The sequence below is a fragment of the Euleptes europaea genome, chromosome 1 (assembly GCF_029931775.1).
Source record: "Euleptes europaea isolate rEulEur1 chromosome 1, rEulEur1.hap1, whole genome shotgun sequence".
Lineage (NCBI taxonomy): Eukaryota > Metazoa > Chordata > Lepidosauria > Squamata > Sphaerodactylidae > Euleptes > Euleptes europaea.
Genome location: NC_079312.1, coordinates 161,364,607 through 161,383,430, shown reverse-complemented (window position 1 = coordinate 161,383,430; position 18,824 = coordinate 161,364,607). Strand labels below are relative to the sequence as shown.

The window sequence follows — 18,824 nt, the reverse complement described above, 5'->3', positions numbered from 1 at the left end:
GTATTCCATGGAGGGGCTGTGGCTCAGTGGTAGAGCATCTGCTTTGCATGCAGGAGGTCCCAGGTTCAATCCCCGGCATCTCCAGTTAAAGAGACCAGGCAAGTTGGTGATGTGAAAGACCTCTGCCTGAGACCTTGGAGAGCCGCTGCCGGTCTGAGTAGGCAATACTGACTTTGATGGACCAAGGGTCTGATTCAGTAGAAGGCAGCTTCATGTGTTCATGTGTTCATGTATTTTTGTGCTAAGAAATTGGTTTTTTCCCCACACAGAGGTTTACCTGTGGTTGGGGAGCTGAACTGCAGTGCTTTTTTCCCCTTTGAGATTCATCACATCCTTGCTTTCCATTTGTTCTCTTTCTGTGTTTTGCTTATCATTTCTCCATGCTTTGTCGATGATGAAGAAACCATGGAAAGGCAACCAATGGAAAAAGAGGACACGAGGATGCTTGGGGAGGGGGGGAAACGCTGCAGGTGGGCACTCAAACTGCGGGGAAACCTCTGTGGGAAAACACCTGAAGAAGCAAACATAAGTTCACACACATAAACCTGCACTTGGTGAAGAAGAATCTCTATGCTGAAAGTAAGTAGCCATTAATGTGTCTTTTTCATCTAAAATTATTTCATGTTTTTCCTGCTAGGACTGAACACGCTGAATCTCCAGCCTCCTTCCACTAATCTAGAAGTGAGAAATGGACCAAGCCATGATACTACTCCAACAGACCTCAGCAAGGTAGTCCATTCATTCAGTTTATTTGCCATTTGTTGTCCTTCAGTGCACTGAAGATGGTTAACAGTATACACAGAAGTTGCGACAGAATGAAGCGCAGGCATAAAGCGACCACAAATATAAGAAGCCAGAGATACCACTAACTTTGATTCGAGCAGCTTGGGGGTCACCAAATCAGGCCTTCGTGTCGTGGTCCCCCAGCACACCCACACCACACAGTTTCAAACCTCACAGGGGGCAAGCCCAAAGGTACTCCAAAAACCAAGTCCAAAGGTTCCAGCCGAGGTCCAGACAGGACAGCCAGTTCTCCACAGGCTCAGCAAGGTCAGAAGCAAGAGAGGATTAAACTAGTGATGATAAAATGGATGAGAGATTTAGGTTATAATATTAACTTAAGAGGTATGGGAAATCCTATTGAAAGATAATTTAAATTTACAATTTGTAATGAAATAAGGGAGAACATGTACAAAATGTTTTACAGATGGTATATTACACCAGTAATGGCAAATAAAATGAGAATAGGAATTACAGACCTATGTTGGAAGTGTGGAATTGAAAGTGGAACATTTATGTCCTCTTGGTGGTTTTGTAAAAAGATCAAAAATTTTTGGAGAAAGGTAATTAAAGAAACCAATAATTTGATTAATAATAAGGTAAAACTTGATCCGGCTTTTTGTTTATTGGGGATTGTAAGGGAGAAAATTAGTAGAAGTAATAGAATCATATGCCAATATAGTTTTGCCACGGCTAGAATTATAATAGCAAGATCCTGGAAGCTGGTAAATAGACCTGCAATAAAAGACTGGAGAGAGAAACTATGGTTTTATGTGCGAATGGCCAAACTAACAGATTCCCTACATGGGAAAGATATGGAAGAATTTAAACAATCTTGGATAAAGGCCTTCGCATATTGGGATAAACTGGCATAGACGAATCTTACTAATTTTGTGAACGGGCTGTAGAAATAGCTTAGTAGTAACTGTTGTAATATTAACCTGATAAGACACTTCACCGGACGTTCCGCACGGTGGAGGGAAATGGGGGGGGGGTACACTACTGGTGGGTGGTGGGTATTAAAAGTACTACATATGGATTTATTTCTTTTCTAATTCAACTAGCATAATTCAACTTTTTTATTTTACTATTCTGTATTCCAAATTGATTGTTTGTATTCTTTTTTATTCATGTAAAAATAATTTTTTTTTTTTAAAAAAAGCAAGGTCAGAAGCAGACAGACATGTTGCTTCCACACAGCTACGCTCTTTCCAGCTGCTTATAAACAGGACGCCACTCAGGCAGCCTGTAACACTGTGCACCTGCCAGCCACCTCAGACCTGCTCCTGCAAACATCCCCGCTGTCAGTGCTGGGTCGGTGCTGAGCTGCTAGGCGGCCACTTCACCTCCTATCCTGTAAGGCCCTACATGTTTGCCTCCTCTGTTGTTTCTGAGGCTCTGGTGACGAGGGGGGTGAGCAGACAGGTGGCTGGCCTCCCGCAGTCGGCTCAGAGCTGGAGGGCCGAGGGGTTGCCACGCTGGTTCCTGGCTCTGAGTTTGGGTCTGGTCCCTCAGTGGCTGCTTCTTCCTATACAACCTCAGCCGCTGGCTGTGAATAGAAGCCAGGGCTGCCGGCTGACTCTTCATCAGAGGAGTCATTGGTGTCCCCTGGACCCGGCTGGGATATGACACACAAAAGTACTTCAGATATTCATGAATGCTTAGTGTGCATTATGCCCTGACCTGGATGGCCCAGGCTAGCCTGATCTCGTCAGATCTCAGAAGCTAAGCAGGTGTTATGCATATTTATATATGATGTTAGCTGCCATGAGCCTGGTTTCGCTGGGGGAGGGCAGAGTATAAATACAATTTCTAATCTATTCTGTTTGAATGGGAGACCACCAAGGAATACCAGAGTCATTATGCAGAGGAAGGCAACGAAGGAAGGCAGACACCTCTGTTAGTGTCTTGCCTTGAAAACCCTACTGGGTTGCCATAAGTAAGCTGTGACTTGAGGGCACTTTACACACGCACTGTGTGCTATTCTGCAGTCTGCCTGGCATTTACCCAATGACAACTCCATTGGGATCCTTTACATTTCTGGATTTCATCTTTTTGGAAACAAAGACAGAACAATCTGAGGATATTGCTTGTTCCAGTTGACCTATCCTCAGAATGTTCTGTCTTTGTTTCCAAAAAGATGAAATCCAGAAATGTAAAGGATCCCAGTGGAGTTCAGTTGTCACTGGGTAAATGCCAGGCAGACTACAGGGGTGATTTGCATAAAGACTTGAGGGGGGGTACTCTGTGCATTAGCTCCCTAGATACCCCTCACTGACCTGATCTCAGAGCTCAGAAGCTAAGCAAGATTGGTTGTGGTTAGTACTTTGATGGGAGACCAGCAAGGAAGACCGGGGTTGCTATGCAGAGGAAGGCAATGGCAAACCACCTCTGCTCATCTCTTGCCTTGAAAACATGAGGGGGTTGCCATAAGTCGGTTGTGACTTGATGGCTCACTTTACCTTTACGCTATGCATTCTCCCCCCCCCCCCCACACCAAAATTGCCAAACATAGAATCCCTTTCCCTAAAAAGATCTTTAAAAAACAGAGGGTAAATGTAGCTGGAAAAGGAATGTTAAGGAAATTGGTGCATATACTCATGTGCTTACACACAAACACGCATGTACATTTTCAACTCAGCCCTAGAAATGAAGCCCTTTTCTTTGGAATTAGGCAGAGCTTCATTTCATGAAGAAGATCCCCATCGGAGCGGAAGCCTCCAATGTTCTTGTGGGAGAGCTGGATTGTCTTACGCGGCCCCTCATTGCCTTCGTGCGTTTAACACCAGCGGTTCTTCTGTCAGGAATGACAGAGGTTCCAATCCCTACCCGGTAAGAGATTGCATTCATGACAATTGGGGGAAGTGGGAATTAAATAACAGTTGGAAAACAGATCTGTTATTCAGAGATTTTATGCGTAATTTAGGATTTTGTTGTTATTTTTGCAGAACTTGGGGTGTTGTGACCAGTAATTTTGTTATCTGGGAAAGTTTGGTGGGGAATGAAGAAGAATGGTAGGATGGCAGGAAGACTGAGATGAGGACCATAAGCTTATAACTGTGGGTTCGAGAAAAATCTCATTCTCCTGAGCAAGATACCAAGTTGTCCAAGCTCTTTTCTTTTAGCAGAAACTGCCAGTAGTTTTGGATGCAGCAAAGGAATGCCTTTGAATGGAAGAGGGAGGCAATTTTTTCCGATTCCCCCTGTGACTTCCCGCTCATGGTAGCAGGATTTTAGGGGGCTTTTTGGGCTGCAGGTAGGAGGTGGGGAAGTGCCACTGCCCAGATAGAACTGTTCAGTGGATTCAAACCACTGTCTTTGCACTGAATGTACTTTAACCATTCAATAGCCTATACAAAGGCACACTATTTCTGCCAGGCACTTCTACATGCGAGTGGAGACTCTGGGTGTTTCTATGGCTTATGTAGGCAACATTGCCAGCAGCAAACTTAGAATTATAGATGCTGTATACAGGTTACATGTGTCTTTAAACACATGTGTACACATACATAGGAGCCCTGATTGAGCCATGGTCCCCAAACCCCTGTCAACAGGTGTTCTAACATGCCAAGTACAAACCTATGTATTGTTTATACCCAATGCAATATCGATGTGAAGCTGATACATTTTGTGGGGGTGAGTTTTTTTTTTAAGCTATCTAACGTTTACAAGAGCCCCGTGGCGCAGAGTGATAAGCTGCAGATCTGCAGTCCAAGCTCTGCTCACCACCTGAGTTCGATCCCGACGGAAGTTGGTTTCAGGTAGCCAGCTCAAGGTCGACACAGCCTTCCATCCTTCCGAGGTTGGTAAAATGAATACCCAGCTTGCTGGGGGTAAAGGGAAGGTGACTGGGGAAGGTACTGGCAAACCACCCCGTAAACAAAGTGCCTAGGAAACGTCAGGATGTGACATCACCCCATGGGTCAGAAATGACCCTGTGCTTGCACAGGGGAACTTTACCTTTACCTTACTTAACGTTTACAAACACAATGCCTGGTCTGTTACACAATAAAGGTTTTGTATGCCTTCCTTCTTCCCCCCATCTCTCTCCTCTGTGTTTTTGGCTAGATTTCTGTTCATCTTGCTGGGACCAGTAGGAAAAGCACAACAGTACCATGAGATTGGAAGGTCAATGGCGACCCTCATGACAGATGAGGTACAGTAAAATATAAAACACTTCTTTGCTTCTTTGAGTGGTGGTGGTAGGGAGAAGGCAGGATATAAATTACTTCAAATAAATAAATTCAGCTTTATGGCCCAACATGATCTTAAGCTAGGAAGGTTTTTAGTGATCTTTTGTGATCATTTATGGTCCCCTCATTCCTACAGCAATGCTCATGCAACAGTGGATGCAGTCTTAGAAAAGCTGCGTGGTGCCTTTTCCTTCTCTTGTAAGAAAAGGCAATCTGTTCTGTTACCTACTTCATTTCTGACCCCAGGTTTCCAAAGTGTGGCATGGAAGCTTCCTTAAAGTAGGACCTGAACTATAAGCTATGCTCAACACGGAGCGGCTGCTGAAAACCATTTATTTTATCATTCTCCACCCCCACTTCACATCACTGGCCACGAAATGGATCATGGGGTGATGACACAACACAGGATAACAATACCAAGATGCTACGAGAGAAGGGGAGAGGAAAACATGCCACAGACCTGCCGTTTTCCAGCCATCCATCTTAGTTCTTCCCTAAGACAAGACTCACTGGAAAAGACAATAATGCTAGGAAAAGTTGAAGGCAGCAGGAAAAGAGGAAGTTTCGACATGAGATGGATTGACTCTATGAAGGAAGCTGCATCCCTCAGTCTGCAAAGACCTGAGCAAGGCTGTTAATGATAGGACATTTTGGAGGTCATTGATTCATAGGATCACCATGAGTTGGAAGCGACTTGACAGCACTTAACACATACAGGAGCCTATGGTCTTAGAATAGTGTAACTCTGCCTAGGATTGCACTGTAAGTCATTCCACGGGATAGGGCATGATCACTTTAATAGGAAAATGACCACCATTTGGTGACTATTCCTAGTTATTCCCTTGTGATGAAATCTCCCTTCATGCTGTTCCTGAGAGCTTGTCTCCCCCAAGGGAAGTGGTTTAGGGGGCATTGGGAGTGGCAGAAGGAAGGGGGAAGCGAGAAAATCACACTCCCTGAACAGATATCCTTCCATCAGCAGATATTTTTGGCAGGATCCAAGCCACTGAATGTTCTGAGTCATATATTTACCCTCTTCCTTAACTCCTCCTTCCCCCTTGTAACCTGCCTCTTAAGAAGGATTTTAAGTTTAATTTTCATACATATTTGAACAAGTGAGCACCGACTCACGGAAGTTCAAAATTGAAATAAATGTCGTTAGTCTTTAAGGTGCCAGTAGACTTTGGATTCTTTGAGCTGATGCACATGCAATACTGTGCTCTTTGACACATGGTATAGGTTTACTTTCTAGGAAATTACCATGTACCCAGTGGAAAATATAACAACCAATTTCATAAGTGTGGATTTCAAATTAATTTTTTTTGTTAACTTATTTTGCTGTTCCAAGGTTGAAGAAAAAACTGAGGTTTTTCTCTTGCTCCCCCATCTATAGATTTTTCATGATGTTGCTTACAAAGCGAAGGACCGTACTGACATTTTAGCTGGGATTGATGAATTTCTAGACCAGGTGACAGTGCTACCACCTGGAGAATGGGATCCATCAATTAGAATCGAACCACCCAAAAATCTCCCTTCCCAGGTAAATCATGGGTTTCCTCTCCAGCATGGTAGCACAGAAGGACTGCATTTTCTAAACAGCAAAACTTGCACACAAGAGGCAGATGCCTAAAATTATGGATAGCATTACAGCATAAAAAAGATGATAGTACATTTTAAAGCCCTCATGACTGCAACGCAAGCTAGATGTTACAAAATGGCCCTGGAAGGGGGCCTTATTGGCCACATGCTTGGGAAAATGGGGTGGGAGAAAGGCAAGAGTCCCTCTGCCCCCTAGTCCAAGGTCCCAAGCAGAATCAGGTCACTGTGGTTCTTTAAAAGGCAGTTCCCCACAGCTCTTGTGGGAGTGCAGAGAACATGACGGCCCCTGGACACTGTTCATTCAAATTTGTAACATCTCAGCCTAGGTCTCCACAAACTCAACCACCGTGGGGAAAAAATTGGATGCTACAACTGTATGTGCAGGCCTGTGATACCAAGCACAGGTTTTGGGGTGCTGCTGCACTCGCCTGCCAGAAACTGAAATCTACTTGCAAAGTTTGCAATGTTTCTCTATGGAGGAGGGGGGGCAACCCCTTCGGAACCCCATAAAATCGGACCCCATGACCCAATCTTCACCAAACTTTGAGGTTTGTGCAAGAAGAGTCCCTTCAAGCTACGATGTGAATTTGGGGGCTCTACCTCAAAAAATGCCCCCCGGTCCTGAAAAAGCCAAATAATTCTGGAATTGCCTATTCAGCTTTAGCTTTCTCCCCAGGCTTATGCATTCGGTAAACCTGAACTGTAAATTTACTGAAATGGCTAATTTCGGGTTTATTTTCAGTTCGGGTTTATTGATGTGCACAAGCCTACAGAAAACCATGGGGAATCCCATTAGTTGTGCTCAGAGTTGTGTGGAAGCTCTCCCCAAATGCAGGAGTGCATGCTCCATCCATGGGGAAAATCCCCATGTGGACTCAGTCTAACCTACTGCTATGAGGGTTAAATACAGGAAGGAGAGCCATGAATGCCAGTGGAAGGCCTTCAGAAAAAAGGGTGCCTAAAAAATGTAGTTGTTACTGTGAAACAGTTGAGACTTTGCTTCTGTGCATTGGCCAGATGACAGGTCCATGTTAATTTCACATGCCCTTGTAGGTGGAACTGCAGCACATGTGGAATCTTTCCTTATTTTGCCATGCTATGATAAATTAGCACTGTCTGAATGAGCATGATATTGTTTCCTTATCCCAGTTATCTGTAGCTATGGATTTAACAATTTCTTGATTCCTGGCATAGAAGCAACCAAAATTAATAAAATTCTTTCTACATAATGTTTCCATTTTAACAGGAAAAGAGAAAGATGCCTGGAACACCAGGGGTCCCCAATGGAAATGCATGCCTCGTTGAACCAGAAGATCACAGTGGGCCAGAACTCCAGAGAACAGGAAGGTAAGTTCTGTGTGCCTCAAATAGTCTTCTACTAAAAAGGCAACTCTTCCAGTTAGCCCCACTTTTTCACCTAAAAATGAAGTCCAAAACCTGCAAAAAAACAATGAAGTCCAGCCTTGGCAGCATGGATCTTAATGAAACTCCCCCTCCCTGCCTTCCTGGGAGTCCCATAGGAAGGTGGGGGAGCATTCTTTGCACTGCTGCCAGCAGCAAAAGGAAGGCCCCCACCTTTCTGTTAGAATAGCTTGCCTTCACAGGTCTCCAAGCTTCTCTAATAGGAAGGCAGGGGAGTGTTCCTATCTGTGCCAAAAAATTTTTTGGTTTAGGTTTATTAACCCAAACATTTTTTAAAAATCTGGGTTTTCCAGATTTTGCAAAAAAAATCAGGTTTAATAAACCCAACCACAAAAATGCAAAAAAAATTAATAAAAAATCAGTGCACAACCCAGATACAACTATCCTGTTTTCTGGTAGTATTTCACATGGATCCTGTCGAGCAAAATGTGCCGCCAGGTTCATGTGAATGACCTTTGGGAAGTGGCGGAAAGCTCCTGGTAGCAGTCTCCCGCTCTGTTACATTTTTATCCCACTCTTTTTCTGGCAACCTCAGAGCAGTGTACATTGTTCTCCTGTCCTCTGTTTTATCCTCATGACAACCCTGTGAGGTAGGGCAGGCTGTAAGATAAGTGACTGGCTCAAGGCCACCCTGTGCACTGCATGGCAGAGTGGAGATCTGAACCCACTACACCAGACTGGTTCTCTCCATTATACTAAATCTCTTGCTGGCTCCATATATAATGACTCTGAGTTAGGGTTAAAGAAGCTTTAGTGATTTGGTATAGGTATTGAGGGTTTTTAAATATGTATACATATATAGTGGCATTCAGTGCCAAATTGAAATTATTTTTTTCTATTTGCTTTCAGCATCCAAACAGCTCACTGCAAAAGTTCAGAAGCAGCACATTTATGTGGCAGCAGTGAACTTTCCCAGTGGGAATGAGTCAGATTGACCAGTGGGTGTTTAAAATTGTGCCTTCTAATCATAGTGATCCTGCTTACCACGGTCAGGGTAGTTGTGTAAACTGGCCATTACTTAACTAGTTGCAAGGGACCAGTGCGGCAAAAGCATATGTCTGGGCTGGAGACATAATTTGTAAGTGAACTGAAGTTGTTATGATGGAGCCATTGGTTTCCTCTAGTTCACAGACTCACCCTCCTGTCCTTTCTTGCCAAACATGTTTTGCGGGTTTGGAACACTCCAAAACATTCAAAAAACAAAAACAAAAACCAGTGACCAGAGGTGACATTGGAATCATACAAGCAGCAGCAATACCACTTTCATCTCTCTAAAAAAGAAAAACAGAACTTATTGTGTACCTTCCTGTCTCTTCTGTTAACTCCTTTGTGGGAATCAATAAGACTGTCTACCTTCTAGTGATAATCCTCTTGTCTTTTTTTGTTTGCAGGCTGTTTGGCGGTTTGATCCTGGATGTGAAGCGGAAAGCTCCTTGGTACTGGAGTGACTTCAGAGATGCTATAAGTTTGCAGTGTTTAGCTTCCTTCCTCTTCCTGTACTGTGCCTGCATGTCTCCTGTGGTCACCTTTGGGGGTTTGCTTGGAGAAGCCACAGAGGGGCAAATAGTAAGGATGATTTCTCCCTCCTTTCATGTACTGTGAGTTATTGTCCAGTCAGACTTCAGGGAAAGAGTGGCATTACAGAGAGCAGTGGGTGTGTGATTTCACCGTCGCTCTTTTACATTTGAGATATGTGTGCTACTTGAGATGAATGGCTCTTTAGCTCAGCTTGTGTGGCCGGCATCCTGATTTTTGGAGCTTTGTAATTTTATATTTCCTTGGGTACATGGGCCTTCAGCTACTTACTCATATAGAGGACAAACTCTCTGCCGCCTGGAGGGTGTTTATTTGAGTTCACTATAACAGGGTTTAATTATCCCTTAACACATTTCAACCACCCTCATGATTAGTGGGCTTAATGAATGGACCGCATTTTTTAAAAATTGCTCTGTTGTGATCATAGGTAGCTTATTAGTAGAATCCCAAATACATCCCTAATTTCATCATCATAATTGCTGATATCCTTCTTTATAATAATCTGAGAAATGTACTACCCGGGTTGCTCTTTTTTGGCAGAGTGTATCGAGGACTAGCTGTGCAACTTTGACCTTTTTGGACATTGTCACTTGCGCATAAGTAAATAATGCCCCCGAAGTACAGATATTTACCACTTAGTTTTCTTTCTGTAATCAAACAAAAAACATGGGGCATAAAACAACCTCAGAGATCTATTGATGTCATTCCTGATGTGCTTTTTACACCCAGCCAGCATATAACACATTGGGATAAAAAAGTCTTGTGAGTAATTTGCAAAGGAAAACTGATCCAGGGAAGCATTGATCTCAAGTATTATATCTTTGTCAGGTTGGCACAAACAATTAACTTTTGCCAGAGAACATTTACCTTACCACAGATTGTGTTTGGGGCAGAAAAATAATGCCAAACGCCAAAAAATATTAGCAATTAACAGTGATCAGTGTTTACCTTTAGATTTTATCACAGCTTGGTTTATCACAGCTTGAACTGGGTCCAAAATTGGGTTCAAAATTTCTGCTGTTGTAAACATGCATTTGCTTGGTGGCCGACGGCGTTTGATTTGGGATAGGGAATACATCTCCGATACAAATTTGTGTACATTTTTCACAGTGCTGTCTAAGAGGACATAAGCAGCATGCTTAAGAGAAATTATCTGAACTCCTCTTTACCCAGTTTCTCCATGAAATTGAACCAGCTGCCCTTTCCCTGTCTTTAGGAAATTGAAGCCAGTTTCAAATCGGCAGCGTTTTGATCAAAGAGAAATTTGAAGAGATGAGGGGCAGGGAGGATCTGCAAAAAGTCAGAATTTCACTCTGAAGATGCCCAGAGCCAGGCAGTGTCTTTCCAAACCTTCCTTGTTAGAGCACCACCCTGTGAGCACTAACATAAAACAACTGTAAGGACTGTAGTTACAAAACAGTGCTTTGGTTTCGCTTCAGGGAGAAATGAAAGAAAAAAGCCCTCTTTTAAATGAGAAAAAAAAGAATTAGTAAAAAAAAGTGAATGTTGTAAAAAGAAATTCCCCTCTCTATAACAAAATTAGACATAAGCAATTGTGAATATGGAACTTAGGGGTGATAAAAAATATAGAATGCAGAATAAAAATGCAGTTTGAGGAAGTTCTTTGGCACTTTAAAAATTGAAAGTTAAGGCTGTCCCCTGCCCGAAATTTAAAGAGGTTCATGGTTTCATGAAGAAAACCTGTTGATCCATGTGACTGGATCATGGCATGAGTTACAGAATTTAAAGTAGCTTTCACGTGGGGGCTATTCCAGATGCAGCAGCCCCTCCCGAGAGAGTTCTAAGCTTAGCTGCCTCTGTAGAATGTGGAACTAGCTATGGTTAGGCTAATGAGCTTCATGGACCATTTGGCTGATTTAATGAAGCACTTCTTTTATTCTCATGTCTGTGTTTGTATCTGCAGAGTGCAATAGAATCCTTGTTTGGTGCCTCCATGACGGGCGTGGTGTATTCCCTCTTTGCCGGCCAGCCACTCACTATCTTGGGGAGTACCGGGCCGGTACTGGTCTTCGAGAAAATCTTGTTCAAGTTCTGCAAGTAAGGTGGTGCACTCCCTAAGGGCCTAAATAAATACAATGGCAATTTGGCAAAATGAAATCATAGAGTTGGAAGGGACCACCATAATCATCTAGTCCAACCCCCTGCACAATGCAGGAAATTCACAACTACCTCCTCCCCCACACACCCCCATTGACCCCTACTCCATGACCAGAAGATGGCCAAGATGCCCTCCCTCTCATCATCTGCTTAAGGTCATAGAATCAGAATTGCTGACAGATGGCCATCTAACCTGGGAGATTAAAAAAAATCAACCTTGTTTCTTACTGTAGCTAGAATCCAACACTGAGTTAAGAATGTTTAAGGCCATTTGATTTCAGTAGTCTCAACTCTTCCCAGTTGTGTACTATATTCTATTTTATTTTTAATTGTTTTTGTTTTTTCTTCAACTTTTCTGTAGGTGGTTATCTGGATAGTATTATTTTTCTTCAACATATTCAGGTTTTTTTCTTTGTTTAACTTAAAGCGAAGTAGAGTGGTATGGGACCCTTTCACTGTATGTGGGTTTCTACAAAAGCCACAAAGACTGTGGTGACTGCAGGTGTACATATGGACAGAGCAGAGCATTACAAAACAGGCTTCGATCCATTTCTTGCATTTAGGGGAGCGTCAAGAGAAATGGTCATCTCTGTATCAATCAACCTGACAGTTTAAACATCAGCATTTGACCATGTTATAAATGTAAAGCAACAGCCTGTTTCCTGATATGTCATCCAAGCCTGTTTCCTGATATGTTAAAGAGTAACATGGGGAGAGTTCCATAACAAACACTTACCACTCTTCCACTGTTCCCAAGCAAAGATGAAAAGTTTGAGATTGCACCTTTGACTTTCAAAGCATTCTGCCTTAACTGCTCTCAGCAATGGGAAGAGGGATTCTTGCTCCTCTCCAAGAATCATCTTTTGGATCATGTTCTTGATTGACCTGTACTGGTCGGGGAGGTCAGTGGTCCAGTTTCCTATAAGGTTAGCCTATAACCATCTGGCATAGGGTTGCCAGCTCCAGGTTGGGAAATAACTGGAGATTTTGGAGGTGGAGCCTGAAGAGGGCAGGGTTTGAAGATGGGAGGGACTTCAATGCCATAGAGTCCAATTGCCAAAGCGGCCATTTTCTCCAGGGAAACTGATCTCTGTCAACTGGAGATCAGTTGTAATAGCGGAAGATCTCCAGCCACCACCTGGAGGTTGGCAACCCTAGTCTGGCACAAGTTTTCCATGCATAGCCCACTGATACCATCAAGACCAGTGCAGGGACCACCTTGCTGCATCTCCTACCCACTGTTTTTTTATTTGTGCTGACTTGAAGATGTTGTAATTGCCTGCGTTAAGCTCAAGACCTTTGGTCAAAGGAGCTAGTAAATAAATGGAATGGGGGTAATCTGCCTGCCTTCACATCTGTAAGTGTATGTTAGGAAGCTAGTTTTGTTATTGTTTTGCACCTGCTTATTCTTGTCTTATGCTTAAGCCTGAACCCATTCTTTAATCTTTTTAATAAAGCCTGTTGCATTTATTGGAGTGATCTACTGCGTGTGTACGGGTCCGAACTAAGACTCGATCAAACTATCAGAAGGAGATATATTCCAAGATCCTTGGTTTGGGGACGGGAGTCAAATCATCCTTGCAAGGACATGGTGGGTTGGAAACCCCTGTCTTTGACAGGGAGTGACGTAGCTATGATTGGTTCTTGTAGGATATCCGGGCTGTGTAACCGTGGTCTAGGAAAGAAAATTCCAAGACCACGGTTACACAGCCCGGATAACCTACAAGAACCAATGAACTCTGACCGTGAAAGCCTTCGACAGTAGCTATGATTCCTTTGTGGAATTGCATAGCACTAGCAATGGTGGGAGGAATGGGTGAATTCTGACAATGTGTTATTCTTGTAATGAGCGCAATTATCAAATGATGTCTGTATCAAATGTTCGGTGCCTGTGGGCTCACTTTGAAATAGTGTCAGGTGTGTAGCTGTGTTGGTCTGCAGCAGAAGAGTAAACTACGGTCATTTATGCAAGGGTACTTTCACTCATGTTAGCCTCCATTCTGTCTCATTTGTTGCTTGGAGTTATGCATGAGTTTTCCCTCCATTGGAGATGACCTTGCTGCCAGCCCTCACAAATTCTGGGACTTCCCATTCCTCTGTTAACCTGAGTCTTCCCTCTCCCCTGAACTCAGCCCGGGTGAAATCCTCATGCATAAGACAAAGTGCAAGACACGGAAGCTTGCTTCCCCTCACAGCCGATTACAAAGCAGAGTGTAAAGAGGTGGGGATTCAAATGCTTCCTCGGAGCTCTTTCTGAGCAGAAAAAAGGCTTTTAAAAATGAGGCTTGGATTTCTCCCCCACCCCCAGCTTGCTCCTTTTTTTGTTTTTTTCTTAAAATGCTTTTTTATGCTGCTATTGATTTTCAGGGGGGAGGGCTTTTCTCTCACAGTAAGCCAATTACAAAGCAGCATTTAACAGAGCAGGGACTTGATTTGAGCTTGGAGACTCCTGGTACATAGACTCCCAACAGGAAAGTGTGGGTCCAGCGAGCAACGAACCTCAGGTAAATGACCTACAAGTCTAGTGGCACCTTAACGAGCAATAAAATTTCTGGAGTATGAGTCTTCGAGAGTCAAAGCTCCCTTTGTCAGATGAAGGGAGCTTTGAGTCTCAAAAGCTTAAAGCCCTGGAAATCTTGTTGGTCTTCAAGATGCTACTGGACTTGAACCTTGCTCTTGAAAATAGTAATTTCATCTTGCAGGAGCAATACCTATCAAAGATATAAAGCTTCCCTGTGGTCAGATGGGTTACAGATGGATTACTTCATGAACCCAGGTAGCCAGAATCTACTTTAAAATGTTTCCTGGATTTCCTTTGCCTACATATTAGGTCAGTCTTTGTGGCGTGAAGGTACTGTCCAATCAATATGCAGGTGGTGGAAATAGATGGCTTTTTAAATCTATGATTTTACTGTTCTCCATTCAAGAACTCATTTCCCTCTCTGTATGCGCCTTTTAATTTATTTTTAACCGTGGCCTCCCTTGCAGAGACTACGGGCTTTCTTATCTCTCCCTGCGATCCTGCATCGGCTTGTGGACGGCTTTCCTGTGCATCCTCCTAGTGGCGACGGACGCCAGCTCCCTCGTCTGCTACATCACTCGCTTTACAGAAGAAGCTTTTGCCTCCTTGATCTGTATCATTTTCATCTACGAGTCTCTAGAAAAATTGCTCAGCTTGGGGTACACCTACCCAATTCATATGTACAGTGACCTCGACCAACTAAGCTTGTATTAGTGAGTTACTGTTTTGTTTCCCCTTTAAAAAGTGCACACTCCTGTTGATGCATTCAATTTTGTTTGGATTCATTCACTGATTTCTGCAAGAGTGCAGGTTGCACACAAATACATTTATTCAATGGGTTTGTATATCTGCAGCCATTCAGCGTCCACACGTGTACATTCCAAAGTAAGCGTGCTTGTAATCAGGGATGCTTACTACAGACATGGTGTGTTTTCCCCATCCCAACCCAATACAGTACACAAATATAAGCTTGGGGAGGGGCTGTTGCTCAGTGGTAGAGCATCTGCTTGCCATGCAGAAGGTCCTAGGTTCAATCCCCAGCATCTCCCATTAAAGGGACTAGGAAAGAAGAGAAGACTGAGATGGGACATGATAACCATCTTCAAACACTTGGAAGGGCTGTCATATAGAGGAGGGTGTCGTGTAGTTTTCTGTTGCCCCAGAAGGTCAGATCAGAACCAACAGGTTGAAAGTAAATCAAAAGAGTTTCCATCTAGACATTAGGAAGAAATTTCTAACAGAGTGGTTCCTCAGTGGAACAGGCTTCCTTAGGAGGTGGTAAGTGCGTCTTCCCTGGAGGTTTTTAAGCAGAGACTAGATGGCCATCTGTCAGCAATGCTGATTCTATGACCTTAGGCAGTTCATGAGAGGCAGTTTATGAGAGGGAGGGCATCTTGGCCATCTTCTGGGCATGGAGTAGGGGTCACTGGGTGTGTGTGGGGGAGGGAGGTGTGAAATTCCTGCATTGGGCAGGGGGTTGGACTAGATGACCCTGGTGGTCCCTTCCAACTCTATGATTCTATGAGTCTGTGAAGTAGATGATGTGAAAGACCTCTGCCTGAGACCCTGGAGTGCTGCTGCCAATCAGAGTAGATAATATTGACCTTGATGGACCAAGGATCTGATTCAGTATAAGGCAGCTTTGTGTGTTCATGTGTTTTTACACTGTGATGTAAACAAAGCTGTATATATATATATATATATAGGAAATACAATACAAAAACACAGTAAACACTACAAAATCAGACATAAAACCATATATACAGTATGTCAGACCTTCTAAAGGGTGCCATATTACTGCTATAACAAAGCTGTACTTTTTGAGATGTTTCCAGTCTGCTTATTAATCTTTATTTTTCCCCTGTGCCTATTAGCTGCAGATGCACAGCCCCTGGGAACCCCAGCAATTCCACCCTGGGCTACTGGAATACCAGCAACATCAATCCTTCTGAAGTTCCATGGGCTAATCTCACAGTCTCTGTAAGTCTTTGCACTGCTTTCCCCCCCACACACACACCCTTTGTAGGAGATGAGGGCTGTGTCCCAGCATTCTCCATTAACTGGGTACCAATTTCCAACACCATTTTAGCACTTAAAAAAAAAAAAAGACTGCCCTTAAAGGTCTATGGCAAGGGAGGGGAACCTTTTTTCTGCCAAGGGCCATTTGGATATTTATAACATCATTCGTGGCCCTTACAAAATTATTAACTTAAAAATTAGCCTGCTATATTTGGTGAAACATTTAGCCAAGAGGCACGACCGGAGACAGCTCCGACTGTCTGCCATGTAGAGCAACTCGCTTTTGAGCTCTGCTGTCCCCAGCTGGGCCCAAGAGATTCAGGCAGGGCAGCAAACACAAGATGGAGTGAGCAACAAGCTGCTCGGGGCTTGCAGGCGAAGGAGCCCAGTCCAGTAACGTTCCGACCTGGCACTTTCCCGCCCTTTTGCAGGACTTAGAGGGGAAAGAACTAAAAAGGAGAGGGGGTACCGACCAAGCCCCAAGCAGGCAGCTGCCCCAGATGACCCCCCTGGCGTGGGCAAGCAGGTAGGCATCCAACCGGTGGCTCACTCGCCCACCTGGTGGCAAAGGATGGTCTGTTGCACCAGCCAGGCGTAGCCATCCAGCTGCACGCCGGAGTTGCTCCTGCTCTGCATGGTCAGGGCCGGATTCTACAGCCGGCTCCTGCTACCTCCACCTGCAGGGATGAAATGAGGACACACTGGCTAAGAACTCATCCCCGCGCATTCTGGCCCTGCCCCCTTTAACCCCTCCATTGTCGCCACTTCTGCCCCAGCCCTGTTGTAGTACAGAGGGAATACGTTTCTCCTCGGCCCGGGTGGGCAAGGGTTAACACAGTTTCTTGGGTAGTCCTAGCAGCTCCATAGCTAACGACTCTTCTGCAAGGGAGAAGAAAGGTTCCTTTTCTCGGCAAAACAAACTCACATCTGCCTTGAATAGAGGCTATTCCTGTCTGCGGGAGGGGGCGGATCACCAGTGTTAGATCCTTCTGGGCTGGAGATCTGCCAGGACCCAAAAAGGGCCAGACCAAATGATTTCGCGGGCCTTATACGGCCCGCGGGCCGTATGTTCCCCGCCCCTGTTCTATGGGATGTGACAGATCTGTTGTAGAAGAATTAATAGCAAAACTGTAAGAAAAACAAAAAAAAAAAGTTTGGGATTTTGTATCTGACACAAGGAAAGCCACTCCATCTTTGCTGGGGAGGATCACTGCCGAAGGAAGGCTGGCATGTTGCACCAGTCACTCCTGTTCACAACTGACACTCCAAACGATTACTAGGAAGTGGTTCAGCTTTCCTCCTGCAGATCTCACGGATCTCTCTCCTGGTGTTTCAAACACTGCTTTTTAACACACGGTGAATTGGGTTATCCAGAACACACAATGATGACATAAGGAGGTCAGTGTGGTACAGTGATCCACCTGCCAGGGTAAGACAGGGGAGAAACTGGTTCAAATTCTCAGTGAGGGCCAAAACACATGATATGTGTGACATAGGTTGAGTCACAAGTGCCCGACCTGACCTTGTAGTCGCACGTATGATTGGAGGGAACTCATCTTCAGAGCATTTTGTTCTGTTCGGCTGGGACACTGCGAGGGGAGCGGGGGAGGACGGGCTTCAGGCTTCCCTTCTGTCTCATTTTTGCCAGTGGAAACGGCCGATGGGGAAGCCTGTTTACCCCTTCCTCAGGTTTGAAAGTGTAGGAGGGAAAGCAAACTACAAGTTGGGTTGGACACCTGTCTCATGTCAAACATGAAGCTTTCTGGGTGATTTTGGGCTCTTTCTCACACACACAACTTCAGCTACCTCACAGTTTTGTTGTAAGGAAAAAATGGATGAGGGGAAAACTGTGTTTGTTGCCCTGATCCCCTATGAGGAAAATGGGTGATAAACAACATAACCGAAATGGGTAGACATCATGCATCGTGTTGTTTACTATAGACAGCCTCCTGGAAGCCTTCCCAAACAAAAGGAACAAGAGGAAATGCTTCTTTATACAAGTGATTAAAATGTGGAATTCGCTGCCAAAGGGTGTAGTGATGGCCACAAGCATAGATAGCTGTAAAAGGGGATTAGACAGATTGATGGAGGATAGGTCCATCAGTGGCTACTAGCCATGGTGACTAAAGGGAACCTCCACATTCAGAGGCAGTATACCTCTGAATACCAGTGCCAGGAGGCAACATGAGGAGAAGGCATCTGTCCCTTGTTGTTGCATCTCCAGAGGAACTGGTTGGCCAGTGGACTAGGTGGAACACTCGTTTGATCCGGCAGGGCTCTTCTTACGTTCTTGTGTTCCCACTGGCCACCAGAATGAGTTTTTCTGAGAACCACCACAGCTGTGCTCTACTTGATGGTTTGTGGGGTGCCACTTCATAGACTGCCTGATTCTTTGAAGAGCTTGGAAACGGAGCAGGCCCGGCTGCCTCCTCTGTAACTTCAGGCCAAGGCCTTCAAATTCACTGTCCTGCTGAAGGCAGAGACACAACATTCTATACACTGAAGTCAAGACATGGGAGAAGTAGGGTTGCTAAACAGTTGGGAATTTCAGTCTGAGGTTACAAGAACTGGGAAAGTGACAGATATTCGGTGTAAAATACAGTCTTGGAACAGGTGGGAGAGACCAGACTGACAAA

At 44.3% G+C, this 18,824-nt stretch overlaps 1 protein-coding gene across 1 annotated transcript in view; it reads left to right on the top strand.

Moving 5' to 3' along the window:
* Positions 1–18,824, top strand: part of SLC4A8 (solute carrier family 4 member 8) — a 79,810-nt gene that overhangs the window by 36,565 nt on the left and 24,421 nt on the right. The window contains exons 6-14 of the mRNA XM_056867003.1: positions 638–729; positions 3,455–3,612; positions 4,849–4,936; positions 6,367–6,513; positions 7,819–7,919; positions 9,386–9,560; positions 11,455–11,588; positions 14,637–14,882; positions 16,044–16,149. Of these exons, the coding sequence (XP_056722981.1) occupies positions 638–729; positions 3,455–3,612; positions 4,849–4,936; positions 6,367–6,513; positions 7,819–7,919; positions 9,386–9,560; positions 11,455–11,588; positions 14,637–14,882; positions 16,044–16,149 (1,247 nt within the window). The remainder of the gene's footprint in view (positions 1–637; positions 730–3,454; positions 3,613–4,848; positions 4,937–6,366; positions 6,514–7,818; positions 7,920–9,385; positions 9,561–11,454; positions 11,589–14,636; positions 14,883–16,043; positions 16,150–18,824) is intronic.